The following is a 15,436-nucleotide window of genomic DNA, read 5'->3' as shown; positions in this document are numbered from 1 at the left end:
GGGTAGGGACCGGACAGGACCGAACCAAACTTAGAAACCCAGATTTCTCGACATGCAAGATCCCAATTATTTTACCACCCGATCAAGCCTTTAAAGCTCCGCGAGGGCAACATAGCAGCTAATAAGGTAGGAGGAATTGTCAACACATAATTTTGTGTCATCCTTATAAGTATCATACTGTAACAAGACAAGATTGTCAATAAAGAACGAAGAGTAAAGCTCGACAAATAAACCATGATGCACCACGAAACTCCCCCCAAAAAGGCCAGAGTCAGCACCACTTTTGTGTTGAGGAAAACTCCTATTAATTTTGAAGTTGACAAAACCTTCTATGTTATTGTAAATCTGATACTTATTCTGAACTATTCCAGGTCTGTATATTCTGGAAGCTCAGAAGAAAGTTATTCAGACTTTACAATCTGTCAAGTATATTTCAAGACCCACATAATCGCAGCTTCGAGATTCGAAGCGAAGTTATTCGAGATGCGAATGCGTGAGTTATTCGATGCGATGCGACGAAGAAATTATTCGACGAAGAAATTCGTTAGACGCAAAGAAATTATTCGACGCAGAAATTCTTCGGACGCAGCACGCAGAGTTCTTCTCGATGCGACGCGCATCTTCGCACGAATTCGAACGTAACACAACAAGTAGTGATCCGGCATGGATTTCACGAAGGAATGTTCGATTGTCTCAATCAATCAAACCGATTGACAATCAAACATCATGACAAGAATGCATTACAACGGACAAAGTTCTACTTATGGAAACCAAGATTCTGATTGTATGGGCGACCAGAATCCGGCGGGATTCAGACAACCAACGGCTACTCAATCCTTACTATACAAATCTGTCCAAGGTAAAGATTGGAAGATGATCCTCTCGAAAGCGTCCAACGGCTAGTTTGGAAGCGAGGAATATTTAAGGAGATCAACGAGCAAGCAGGAAGGGAGTACGTAATCAAGAATCAACAAGTCCAAAGTCCGAGCTTAATCCAATCATTTTTCTCTTGTCATTCTGAGCCAAATATTAAGATCTTGAGGAACACTTTGTAAGAGTGATTGTGTGAGATAGAGAGTCCTATCATACACAAGAGTGTAAACACTCAGAAGTTGTAACTCCTCTTGATTACATAGTGAAATCCAGCCAGTAGGCTGTAAGCGTGGGAGAGTGGACGTAGGCTTGCTATAAGCCGAACCACTATAAACTTGTGTGCGATTCTCTATCCCTTATCTCTTACTTTACATTCTCGCACATCAAGAGCACAGCCTATATAATCTGTCTTGAATCTGAATTTTATTCAGACTCTTCGTGATTTATTTTGTTTCCGCATAAATTACTAAAAATTGTTTTAGATCACCTATTCACCCCCCTCTAGGTGATCCTTGCTAGCTACATCAATTGGTATCAGAGCGGGTTGCTCGGTTATTGAAGTGTTTTACTTCTGAGCTAACGATCTATATGGCTAGCTATGGTGCTCCAGGGCTCATTGAAGGACAGAGCAACAACAGACCACCATATTTCGATGGCAAGGAATATAGTGTCTGGAAGAATAAGATGAAGGCATTCATAAAGTCAATTGACCACATGCAATGGGATGTCATCATCAGAGGTGTCAATCCAAAGTCTTCTGATTCAAAAGAAAAGGCAGATGCAAGCAAAGCAGCAGATCCTCCATTATCTCAAACTGAGATATCCAAAAGAGAAACCTTAGACTCCAAAGCTATTTATTCTCTTTATTGTGCCTTATCACCTATTGAATATAAAAAAATTGCTGCTTGTGAATCAGCTAAGGAAATCTGGGATACTCTTCTTATTACTTATGAAGGAACAGATCGAGCCAAGGAAACTCAAATTAATCTTCTGCTTGGTCAATATGAATCTTTCAAAATGAAGCCTGAAGAATCAATTGCTGATTTATATGACAGGTTTACTGATATAGTAAACGGTCTTGCTTATCAAGGACAACCAGTTCCAGATGCACTGAAAGTCAACAAACTTCTGAGAGGACTGACAAATCAGTGGGACAACATCAAAACATCTCTTCGAGAGACACAAAGGATCAAGCCTCTATCAGTGAATGAGTTAATTGGAACTCTTCAATCATATGAGACTGAGAAACGAAATGAGAGAGATTGAATCCAAAGGTAATAAATCAATTGCGTTGAAGACTAACATTGATTCCGATGCATTCTCAAGATGAAGACGTTGATGATGAAGAACTAGCTCTATTTATAAAGAAGTATAAGAAAATGAAGATCAAAGGAAGAAACCTCAGGGGAAAGAAGCCTTTGAAAAGAAGAAATCTTTCGATGAGACAGAAAAGATCGAAGGATGTTATATGCTTTCACTGTAAGAAACGTGGACATTTCAAGCCAAATTGTCCACTTCTGAAAAAGAAGACCAAGTTTGAGAAAGCAAAGAAGGCCTTAAAAGCAGAAACCTGGAGTGACACGTAATGTGAAGACAAGTGATGAAGATTTCGTCTAATGGCTAAGTCGACTCGACTCGATTCGATTCCGATCCCAAAGTGGAAATTGAGGTAAAACATTCTGACATGCCTATTGAGGTATCAAATTACATTGATGAATTATGCTTTGAATTCAAGACTGCTCTTAAATGCATCTCTTCTTTGAAAAAGGAAAATTCATCACTGAGGCAACAGGATGTTTCACAAAAAAAAAAATCGATTTCCTTCAAAAAGAATTTCATCAAGTCAAGGAAAGTCGAGATTTTCTTTCCAAAGAAAATGCAGTTTTGAAAAAGCAAGTTTCAGAAATTACTTCCAAATTTTCAAAGGGATCAGAAACCTTGAAGCATATCCTTTCTATCCAAATTCCTTACTACAACAAATCCGGTCTCGGATTTGTGAAGGAAAGTGATAGCTTGATTGATTTTCCAAAGGTCAAGGAGAGATTAAAACAAAGACCTCCTCGACAAGCTTATAAAAATCATTTCAAAAGGAATTTTGTAAAACCTGTTGGTCGAAGTGCACTCAAATGCTCAAAATGTGGAGATCCACAACATTTTGAGAATGAATGTCCTAAGGTCCTGAGACCCGTTAGAAGAGATTTTGTTAAGACAATTATACTAATGTTCAAGGACCCAAACAAATTTGGGTACCAAAGAAAACTTGAGATGTCGTGTTCTTTGCAAAGTTACCACAAAAAGAAAAAGGAAGTGGTACCTAGACAAAGGGATGCTCTAGACATATGACAGAGATCCAAGTATATTCGTTGATCTACACAATCCGAATGGTGGAAAAGTATCCTTTGGAGGAAATACCAAAGGAAAAATCGTTGGCAAAGGAACAGCTTGAAATTGGAGGACTTACAATCAATGATGTCTCGTTGGTAAAAGGACTCAACTACAACTTGATAAGCATAAGCCAACTATGTGACACAGGTTTCAGAATCAACTTTCAAGAAGATACATGCTCAGGGACAAGCAAAGATTCTTCTCAAACATTTACAGGGAGAAGACATGGCAATATCTATCTTCTAGATGTCAATCCAAAATCCACTCATTGCTTGATCTCAATCAAAGAGGATGAAGATCTATGGCATAGAAGACTGGGGCATATCAGTATGAAACAAATCTCAAAGATCTCACACAAGAAACTGGTTCGAGGTCTACCAGATTTGAAATACAAGAAAACAGAGTTATGCAATGCCTGCACTCTAGGAAAACAAGTAAGAAGTTCTTTCAAGTCTATACATTATGTTTCCACTGATCGTGCTTTGCAGCTTCTTCATATGGACCTATTTGGACCAACCAGAACACAAAGTATTGGTGGTAAGAAATATTGTTTAGTCATTGTTGATGACTTCACAAGATTTACTTGGGTGTTCTTTCTTGCTCATAAAAATGAAGCATTTTCATATTTTTCAAAATTTGCAAAAAGAGTTCAGAATGAAATGGGCTATTCCATTTCCTGCATTAAAACTGATCATGGGGGAGAATTTGAAAATCAAAGTTTTTCAGATTTTTGTGAGGAAAATGACTTTCAACACAATTTTTCTACTCCTTACACACCAGAACAAAATGGTGTTGTGGAAAGGAAAAATCGCTCTTTGCAAGAAATGGCAAGAACTTTGCTGATTGAAAGCAAAATTCCTTTTTATTTCTGGGCAGATGCAGTTTTTACAGCATGCTATATCATTAACAGAGCTTTTCTCAGACCCATTCTTGAGAAAACCCCCTATGAGCTTTACAAAGGTAGAAAGCCCAACATTTCATATTTTAGAGTGTTTGGTTGTAAATGCTATATCCTGAAAAATCCAAATGACCGCACTGGAAAGTTTGATGAGAAAGCAGATGAAGGATTTTTCCTTGGATACTCAACTTCAAGTAAAGCATACAGAGTCTACAACAAGAACTCTCAGACTGTTGAAGAATCAATGAATGTGAGGTTTGAAGAAAACATTCAGACTCACAGAGATGAATCTGAACCATCTCCCAATATTCAAGAATCATCAGAAGCATCAGAAGGCAAAGAAGATATAATACAGACTCAAACAGAAAGTTCAGAGTCTGCAGAATTTCAGAAGGAAAAATATGACAAAAACTGGAAACATAAATCCAGTCATCCGAAGAACCTCGTTATTGGAGAAATAGAAGATGGTATCAAGACAAGATCCAAACACAAAGAGAACATCAGCAACTTGGCTTTGATATCGAAATAGAGCCAAAAGAAGTTGGTGAAGCTTTATCGATGAAAGCGGATCGATGCTATGCAGAGGAACTTCAAGCTTCGAATCAATAAAGTATGGGAGCTTGTGCCAAGACCCAAAAATCATCCAGTAATTGGAACAAAATGGGTATTCAGAAACAAACTGGATGACAAAGGGAAAGTTACAAGAAACAAAGCAAGACTGGTTGCAAAAGGCTATTCTCAAGAAGAAGGCATAGACTATGATGAAACATATGCACCAGTTGCAAGGTTAGAAGCCATTCGGCTACTACTAGCTTATGCTTGTTTCCATAACTTTAAATTATTTCAGATGGACGTGAAAAGTGCCTTTCTGAATGGATATATCAAAGAAGAAGTATATGTGGAACAACCACCTGGTTTCGAAGAACCAAGAAAGAGTGATCATGTCTACAGACTCAAGAAGGCTCTTTACGGATCTGAAACAAGCACCAAGAGCTTGGTATGAAAGGTTAAGTAACTTCCTTCTGCAAAATGGTTTTACCAAAGGTAAAGTTGATACAACTTTATTTGTTAAGAAAAAGGGTAAGGATTTCTTAATTGTTCAAATTTATGTTGATGATATAATCTTTGGATCTTCTAACGAATTGCTATGCAAGGAATTCTCAAAGAATATGCAGAATGAATTCGAGATGAGTATGATGGGAGAATTATCATTCTTTCTTGGCCTTCAAGTGAAACAAACCAAAGATGGTACATTCATTTGCCAAGAGAAGTATGCAAAGGAGATTATCAAGAAATTTGGATTACAGAATTGCAAGAAGACAGACATTCCCATGTCTCTTTCATCCAAACTGGACAAAGATGAAAATGGTAAAAAGGTTGATCAGAAGGTATATAGAAGCATGATAGGCTCTTTATTATATCTAACTGCATCTAGACCTGACATTCTTTTTAGTGTCTGTATGTGTGCAAGATTTCAATCAGACCCAAGGGAATCTCATTTCTCTGCAGTAAAAAGAATAATCAAATACATTGGAACATATCCAATGTTAGGTCTTTGGTATTCCAAAGATTCAGATTTTACTCTTACTGGATATTCTGATGCTGATTTAGCTGGATGTAAAGTGGACAGGAAAAGTACTTCCGGTACATGTCAACTGTTTGGGAATATGTTGGTATCTTGGTACTCAAAGAAGCAGAGTACAGTTGCACTTTCTACAGCAGAAGCAGAATATGTAGCATTGGGAAGTTGTCAGCACGTGCTCGTGGATGAAGCAAAGAATTACAAGACTTTGATATTGAAGAATCAAGTGTTGCAATCAAATGTGACAACACAAGTGCAATCAATTTGACAAAGAACCCAATTCTTCATTCTCGTGCTAAGCATATTGAAATCAAGCATCACTTTATTCGAGATCATGTTCAAAATGGTGATGTAAATATTCAATTTATTGATTCTAAGAATCAATTAGCTGATATATTTACAAAACCTCTTGATAAATCTTCATTTGAATTCATCAGAGAAAAACTGTGCATTACTTATCCATTTTCTTGAAGTGTTTTGATAGACAGGAAATTGTTCAGACTCAAGTATTCTCAATCTGAACATTTTTCAGACTCACGAAAACAGGTACGTTCCTTATTCAAATTTTGGCGGGTATAAAATTGACATTTTTGGCAGGATACTTGTATAATTCGTTATACTTGGAAGCAAATCAGGTATGCATTCTACTTTATCTGCTAAAATCTGTCTAATATATTGATATGTTTGGTTAAGTTTTAGAGAGAATATTTTCTTCCTACTTGTTTTGGGATATCTCTTAATTTCTAAAAGTACTTTTCTCCTTCCAAAAGGTTATCAACTTCCTTTTTAAGCCCGTCCTTCTCTTTTTCCAAACCCTACCAGTACGATCTTTTTCTCTCAAAAACCTTCCGATATACAGAGACTCTCCTCTTCTTCTTCCAAAAGATCGAAACTTTCGTCTTCAAAGGTGATCATAATGCCGGTCAAGATGGTGGCCCACAGAAGATCTTCTCGTATTCTTAATCAAGACTCAAAATCTACCGCAGCGGCGGAATTTTTAGAAGTTTCAGACTCAGAATCCGATCATCATGTCAACCCTTCTGAAGCGTCAACCCCTCAGCGTTCGTCTCCACCGAAATCGTCTGGTAAAACTGATTTTCGGTTCATAAACATTAAACGTGTGTGGGAGAATTATCAAAGGCTGAAAAGGAATAATGCCTCTGAGTCAGCTCTTCGTGCTTGTCTGAAAGACAACAATCTTCGCTCTGAAACTCACCTTGCGAAAATCTATTCTGAATACTGCACTAAATCAGGGCAAGTTCCAACCAGCACTACTCCACAAGAAACTTCTTCCAGAAAGGGCAAAGAAAAAGTTGGAGAAGCTTCAACTCCATCTGAAAAGAAATCGGTTCATGTAAGCCCTAAGACATCTAGTGCGTCAAAATTTGTTGTTCCGGATGATGATGCACGATTTTTTGAGAATTTTGAGATGAAAGTTGGAATAGCATCTGGCTTGCCTGGAACAGGAGGCTTATTCAGAAGCACTCGCGCATCAGATGTATTACAGTGCTGTTACTTGATAGAGGAGTAATGAACAATAGAACTGTGGATTTCGAGTATTTGGAGAAGGCTGGAATTTCTGTACAGAACCTGTTTGAAAAACTAGGGGTTTATGAATTTTGCCTTCAATCTGCCAACACTTATGCTGAATTGACTGCCTACTTTTATTCGAATCTTTCAATTCTGTCACCAAACTGGTTACAGTTTACTATTGGTGACAAGAAAGTTGATTTAAAGGCGCATGAGTTGGCAAGGATAATTGGAGCCACACACTCCACTTTTACACCATTGGCAGTAAGTCTTGAAGAGGCTTCTCAGCTAGTTTCTGAAAATCCAAATTTTGCTCAAGGATCAAAAAGACATCTCTCCTATTCTGACTTATCAAGACGATCGGTGATCCTGCATAAGATCATCATCAACTGTTTAAAGCCAAAGGATGCCTCAAAAACTGACCTTTCGAAATCAGAGATCAAGCTCATTTGGGCTATCTTGACAGGTCAATCCTTCTCTCTTCCTCACCTCATAATATTCCATATGTACAGAGCATTGCAGAAAGATAAGGGTCATCTGCCATATGGAGCTTTGATCACTCGTATCTTCATGTATCTCAATTTATCTATTCCTGGTGAGTTGCGAGAAACTATGCTTCCCCTTATGTTTGTTGGAGAAAAAATGCTCTCCAAAATGAAGAAATTTGAAGATATCAGGGACATAGTAAAAAGGAAAGAGGCTCAACATGAGGCCAAATCATTGGCAAGAAAGTTCGAAAGAAAAGGAGCAAAGGAAAAGAACTAGTTCAAGAAGCAAGCAAACCGATTCTCCAACCCCAATCAAAGTGTACAGAAAAGAAAAGAAAACTCTTCGCATGATGAAAATGATGAAGCGTAAGCGACACTTTGAATCGGTCACACTGCAACTGAACATGTTCCCGAACCGGCTCCAAATGTTTCGTAACCAATTCATGAAGAGCATGTTATCAAGAACAATCACCTGTTCGGGGAGATTCCACCGAATCACCGGGGTACAATCGTCCGAAAAAGCTAATGACCAAGGTCGCATTCAAAAATCGAACATCCTTTCGATTCTCGCTCGAGATAAAGGACAAGCAGGCGCTCTAGAGCAAAATTTGCGAACCTACGTAAAATTGTTGAGGAAAACACCAAGGCTCAACAACTTCAAGCAGCAGCAGACAAAGCGGAATTAGAAGGAGCCATTGCTATGTGCTCATCCAGCATGGATAAAGCCATAGGTCAATGCAGTTCGAAGATTGAGGAGGCTGTCTCAATATTGGAAAATTTTCAACTGATTCGTACTCCTAAAAAATAGCCTGTTTTTCAACATTTCTCTCTATTTTTTTCAATTGGTCTGTAATATTTCTCATACTTATTGTTAGACTGATTGATTACTTAATATCAATGCATTATTCTATCTATTACTATTCTTTTTGTTGATGACAAAAAGGGGGAGAAATCATATTGCAGATTTACAGGTTATTCTCAAAGGAAGAAAGACACAGATATCAACAGAGTTTGCTATTTCAATCTGTGTTTATTGAGCTTAATATGTTTAAAATAATTCAATCTGCAAAGAAAGTTTTGTCACCATCAAAAAGGGGGAGATTGTTGAGGAAAACTCCTATTAATTTTGAAGTTGACAAAACCTTTCTATGTTATTGTAAATCGATACTTATTCGAACTATTCCGTGTCCGTATATTCGAAGCTCGAAGAAAGTTATTCGACTTTACAATCTGTCAAGTATATTTCGAAGACCCACATAATCGCAGCTTCGAGATTCGAAGCGAGAGTTATTCGATGCGAGATGCGGACGAAGAAATTATTCAGACGAAGAAATTCGTCAGACGCAGAAGAAATTATTCAGACGCAGAAATTCTTCAGACGCAGACGCAGGAGTTCTTCTGATGCAGACGCAGAATATCTTCAGACGCAGAATTCAGAACGTAACACAACAGCTAGTGATCTGGCATGGATTTCACAGAAGGAATGTTCTGATTGTCTCAATCTGAATCAAACTGATTGACAATCAAACATCATGACAAGAATGCATTACAACGGACAAAGTTCTACTTATGGAAACCAAGATTCTGATTGTATGGGCGACCAGAATCAGCGGGATTCAGAATCTGTCAACCAACGGCTACTCAATCCTTACTATACAAATCTGTCCAAGGTAAAGATTGGAAGATGATCCTCTGAAAGCTGTCCAACGGCTAGTTTGGAAGCAGAGGAATATTTAAGGAGATCAACGAGCAGCAGAAGGGAGTACAGAATCAAGAATCAACAAGTCCAAAGTCTGAGCTTAATCCAATCATTTTTCTCTTGTCATTCTGAGCCAAATATTAAGATCTTGAGGAACACTTTGTAAGAGTGATTGTGTGAGATAGAGAGTCCTATCATACACAAGAGTGTAAACACTCAGAAGTTGTAACTCCTCTTGATTACATAGTGAAATCCAGCCAGTAGGCTGTAAGCGTGGGAGAGTGGACGTAGGCTTGCTATAAGCCGAACCACTATAAACTTGTGTGCAGATTCTCTATCCCTTATCTCTTACTTTACATTCTGCACATCAAGAGCACAGTCTATATAATCTGTCTTGAATCTGAATTTTATTCAGACTCTTCTGTGATTTATTTTGTTTCCGCATAAATTACTAAAAATTATTTTAGATCACCTATTCACCCCCCTCTAGGTGATCCTTGCTAGCTACATCATTTTGTAGATATATACAAAAGCTATATCAGCATTCTGCAAAATCGAAGCTCGCATGCAAAAGCCAAACTTCAAGAGTATTACTGGTGTACTACACTAAAAAAACAACTAGAACTTTCTCACTGCCACTGAGCTGCTCTTGTGAGCTGGATTCACATTAATCGGGTGCCCGCAATACCCGATTCACATGAATTGGTCGATATCACGCAGGTCATTGGGTTGATCTGGTATGTGTTACAGATCATGAGAAAATCTGAGAAAATCTGAACCGCGAGACTCAGTTTGTGGACTTGAGTTTCGGCATCAAACTCAAACGGAGGTTTGTTCCTCTTATTCGTTCTTTAAAAGCAAAAGTCAATCGGTTTTGATGATTGACTTCATGCAATTACGAGCACCATGTTGCTGGGGCAGCATGCCGTTGTGGACAGAATTCGAGTCCTATTTAGTAAAGAAAAACCCTTAAAAACGACTCAAGAATATGAGATCTACAAGGTCACACGTACATGTCCTGTAGCTTTCTGCTTGACTTATTGCATGCTAAAACTGGAGAATATCACAATAATCTAGGGTTGCTGTAATCTCTCTGACCTGTCAATGCACCTATTAGTCAACATTAAACCCTACAATTTTTCTTGCTTTATTTCTTAATGGGAAGTCAAAAACCAAGACAAGAAAAACTCAACAGACGAGTTCTTGTTCAAACCTCAACGTGCTTCTGTACCGGTTTTGAATATTTATGATTATTTTGACAACCTTCTTCATCATTTTCGTTTTCATTTCTCTGCGGAAAGCAGAAACTGCATTGAACATGCAGTCGGTGGCTCAATGGAGAATAGCTGCTATTCTACAATAGATCCACAATTTACGCTACTCGTCAAAGTCTCATTTGTTTCAAATCGCAATCGATTTGCACGGCCAAAGAGTCTTAATTTGATTAATTACATCCATTATTTTTTTTGGGAGCTTACTCCAGAGGATCCATATAAAAGTTTTGACTGAGACCATCAAAGAATGTACCTAGAATTAGAAATTTATGTTTAATGCAAGAATATTTCAAATTTAGAATCATTTTTGCCAGACATTTTTTAAGTTAGGTGGTGTCTTGGGTAAATTTTTTAGCACAACACTAATAATAGTTCGGTTTATTAGGCTTGAAGCTCTCCAAGAAGTACTTTTGGCATTTCCATGAAAAAGGGAAATTACTATTTATATTTGGGGTGTTTAGTATTAAATAAAAATGCATATTGTAAATTGCTATAAGTACTTAAATATAATGCTAAAAGTTAAAACCAAAATCAATCCTAATATGCACTAAAGAACCTCTTCGGTCTAATGGAAGGCAGGCCATACATTTTTTTTTTTTTGGTCAGAAAGGGCGGGCCATACATACTCAGAGAATAATGGTTGTGCAAGGAATCGCTTTCATGTGGCGTAATTCAAGAGATTTCTCCAGTTCTGAATCATAATACAAAATGCACGCTTCTTGAATTACAAAGTCCCAAGCATTTTAATGCTTTATTTGGATCGATACAAAAATAAAGGAACTTCTTCGATAAAAAGCAGATTGATCAATGCTTGGAGTAGGCCTTAATTTGCAATAACCTCATGGTGACTTTAGATATATTCTGGGGGGGAAAATTATCTAAAAAGTCCTAAACCTATTGCACTTTTGCCAATTTAGTCATAAACCTTTTAAGTTTGCCAATTGAATTCTAAACCTTTACACTTCTTGCCAATTGAGTCCTAAACTTTTACACTTCTTACCAATTGAGTCCATCCGGCCAATTTTGATCGGAAATCGTTAACATGGACGCCGGCTGGCCACGTGGCATTGACATGAACATTTTTAAATAATATTTTCATAATTTTTTTAATTCTTTATGGTTTTTTTTTCCTTTTCTTTGTTTTTTTTGGGGTTTGGAGTTGGCCGGCGAGGGTGGCCGGCCGACCCTCGCCGGCCACAAGCGAGGGCAGACGACCCTCGTCTGCTCTGGGCGAGGGTGTTGAGGGCCACGACGCCCTCGCCCAGAGCCGGCGAGGGTTGGCCAGCCATCCTCGCCGGTCAACTCTAAAACCCAAAAAAGAAAACATAGAAAAGGAAAAAAAAAGAAAGAAACCATAAAAAATTCAAAATATTATTTAAAAATGGCAATGTCAGCACAACGTGGACGCCAGCGATTTTCAGCCAAAATTGACCAGATGGACTCAATTGGCAAGAAGTGTAAAGGTTTATGACTCAATTGGCAAACTTGAAAGGTTTAGGACTGAATTGGCAAAAGTGCAATAGGTTTAGGGCTTTTTGGACAATTTTCCCAAATTCTAGGCCTGCTTGATAACCCAATTAAGTGCTAAAATGAAAAAAGTTCAACCTTAATGAGATTAATTTTTTTAGATAACATCAACTAACATTTAGTTAAAAGAGTCAGTTAAGTCCAAAATTCACTATATAAAGTAAGGAAGGGGTTACTGAATTCATTAAGTAGAAAAAAGTAATAGATGCCAATTAGAATCTTGATAATCGTGTTGCTAAAACCTTCCGATAATAGTAAAAAATCCACTCATGGTAAGAAACTAATAATATTCAATGATCATCTTGCCTCACGGATGAGTGCCAGGAGGTGTCCGTTCGATCCCACCTTTGAGTGCCGAGTTTGAATCCTCTCGCATGTACTTAGTTCGGACTTAGCTGGTGCTAGGAGTGGGCAATGGTGGATCGAGGGGAAAAGTACCGAAAAAGTCCTAAACTTATAGTATTGGTACCAATTCAATTATAAACTTTTCAATTGAACCAATTTAGTCCTAAACATTTTCGCATTGGTACCAATTCAGTCCATCCGGCCAATTTATGCTGAAAATCGCTGACGTGGATGCCGGCAGTCCTATATGGCACCGCCGGTGCTGACGTGGACAATTTTTATAATTTTTTAATAATTTTTGCAGATTTTTTAAATATTTTTTTTTCTTTTTTTCTCTTTTTTTTCTTTTTTTAGAAACTGGTGACCGGAGAGGGCCGACGACCCTTGCCTGGTCTGGGCAAGGGCCCCCACGCCTTCGCTGCCCGTCGTCTGGATCTGGGCGAGGGTCGCCGGCCCTCATCTGTGGCCAGCGATGGTCGGCCGGCAACCTCGCCGGCCATCAATTTCAAAAAAAAAAAGAAAGAAAAGAAAAGAGAAAAAAAGAAAAAAGAAAAGAAAAAATTATTTTTAAAATCTGAAAAATTATTAAAAATTTCTAAAAATTATCCATGTCAACGCCGGCTGTGCCACGTAGGACCGCCAGCGTCCACGTCAACAATTTCCAGCCTAATTGGCCGGATGGATTGAATTGATACCAATGTGAAAAGGTTTAGGACAAAATTGGTCCAATTGAAAAGTTTATAACTGAATTGGTACTAATGCAGTAGGTTTAGGACTTTTTCGGTACTTTTCCCGTGGATCGAGAATATAAGGTTATGGCCGAGATACAATTTTTTTGTTAATATGAGACATAGTTTTTGAAATTTTTTGTCCCTAAAATTATAGGAAATTTTTGGACCCGGGGAAGCAGGGGCCACCCTGCTTCATTAATATACTTAGCTCAATTGAAGATAGGTATAAATATGTGTGTGTACAGTATAAATCTATATAACCAAGGGGAAAGTCCAACGACATGTTCGGCCAATGTGATTAAGCAATAGTATTAGCAAGGAACGTGTGTCTTAAATCAATTTCTTGGACTTAATATTTCGCTCATTTGATGAACTTCATCACCTCCCTTTCGCAGATATCTTGCTCGACTTGATTTTCACATCGCATGGAAAGTCAAGGTTGACCTAATTGTCATAGAAAGGGGCGTTTCACGTTGTAGGTACGGATATCGTGTAAGGTCATTCTTCATTCAAACCTGTGAGCTTGGCTCTCTTGTTTAGTATATCAAAAGCCTAACTCCGCTTACTTTTGAGCTTGTTTGGCAATTAGAAAATTAGACCACATTCCACTCCACCTAATCAACGATGTGTTGTCTTATCAAACGAGCCATGCAGTGTCTTCGCTCAGCGTGAATGATCTCTCTTGTATAAATATCCCCATCGTGTTTCATTCCTCTTCATCAATACCATCTCTCTCTCTCTCTCTCTCTCTCTCTCTCTCTCTGAAGCACACACAAAATGAAGTACCCAAGGAAATTATTTCTCATGGTATTGCTCATTGCAATAGTGGCATTCAATCCTGCATCTGCACTATTCGAATCATCTTCACAAGAAGGAGGCTCGTACCTTAGTTATGGGGAAGAAGACGATGTTTCGGGCGAGACCCGCGATTCGCCTTCCCTCGAAACCCTGGACACAGCCACTTCCCTCCGAGGCACGGGCCGGTTCCTTGCGGAGGCCACTAGCTCAAGGGCCGCATTGACGTGCAACAAGTACCCGAGGATCTGCCGTGCTAAGGGAAGCCCCGGACCAGACTGTTGCAACAAGAAGTGTGTGAACGTGAGCACCGATAGGCTGAACTGCGGGATGTGCGGGCACAAGTGCAAGTACTCGGAGATATGCTGCAAAGGTGAGTGTGTGAACCCCATGTTTGACAAGAAGCATTGTGGGGTCTGTAACAACAAGTGCAACAGGAAGGGATCTTCTTGTCTTTATGGGATGTGTAGCTATGCATGAATATGAAGGGGTGTGAAGGTTTGGAGTCAAAGAGTCTGAAGCAAATTGTGCAGTTATCATCGTATTAAGTGAATTTGTTTGTAACTTGGTACATTTGTAGATGAGGTATTAGGTAGAAAGGCTTGATTTGTTTTTATGTGACTATAGGTAATAAAGGCAAGGCCAACAACATCGTGGTTGATTGGACTTTGCCCCCAAAATTGTATTTGTTCAAGCTAGTTTAAATGTAATAAGAGTGGTATTATTATTTTTAAATGATCGGGATTAAGGAAGGGCACAAGATCGATCTCCAGTTTAAGTTTTCTAAGAGAGTTAATGCAAATCTCGCGCACATATTGCGTGATTGATGCCATCTCTTCAAAGTAGGGGTGTCAGAACCGAACCGAAAAACCGAACCGAGATACGAACCGAACCGAACCGAACCGAAAATTTCATGCATTTCGGTTCGGTTTCGGTTTCGGTTCAGATAACCAAAATTAACCGATTTTTTTTTTCAATTCGGTTTATTTCAGTTCGGTTCGGATCAATTCGGATCGAACCGAACTGAAATAAAGAATTCGGTTTTAGCCCTAAAAAGCCCTATCTTGCCCTCTCTCCCGCTCGCATCTCCCTCTCTCCCTGTCCCTCTCCTCCTCGCTGCTCCGCCTCCGAAATTCGCGACTCCCCCCTCCGGCTCTGCCACCGCCGCCGCCGCCGCCTCCGACGGCCGCAGCTCCCGCCGGGATCACGGGCCCGAGTCGGGCGTTTTCCTCCGCCGGTCCGCACGACCGAGCCCTACCGAGACGAGATCGCGACCGAGCCTCGCCACCGTCACCTTTTCCGTTCCTCG

General features: G+C 39.1%; 1 protein-coding gene across 1 annotated transcript; it reads left to right on the top strand.

Annotated features, from left to right (window-relative positions):
- The first annotated feature begins 14,066 nt into the window (after nt 1-14,066).
- LOC115688113 (stigma-specific STIG1-like protein 1) lies at nt 14,067-14,862 on the top strand. Its single transcript, XM_030613856.2, has one exon. It carries the CDS (start codon nt 14,110-14,112, stop codon nt 14,605-14,607), a length of 498 nt encoding a protein of 165 aa, XP_030469716.1. The 5' UTR covers nt 14,067-14,109; the 3' UTR covers nt 14,608-14,862.
- Nucleotides 14,863-15,436: the final 574 nt, after the last annotated feature.

Source organism: Syzygium oleosum, unplaced genomic scaffold (genome assembly GCF_021117445.2).
Source record: "Syzygium oleosum isolate NSW1041296 unplaced genomic scaffold, Sole_v2.1 Sole_v2.11, whole genome shotgun sequence".
Classification (NCBI taxonomy): Eukaryota; Viridiplantae; Streptophyta; class Magnoliopsida; order Myrtales; family Myrtaceae; genus Syzygium; species Syzygium oleosum.
Note: the sequence above shows the minus strand (reverse complement) of the source record. Positions and strands in the feature narration are given on the sequence as shown.

What these genes read in the sequence shown, in the direction of transcription:
- LOC115688113 (XM_030613856.2), top strand. Translation starts at nt 14,110, where the DNA reads ATGAAGTACCCAAGGAAATTATTTCTCATGGTATTGCTCATTGCAATA.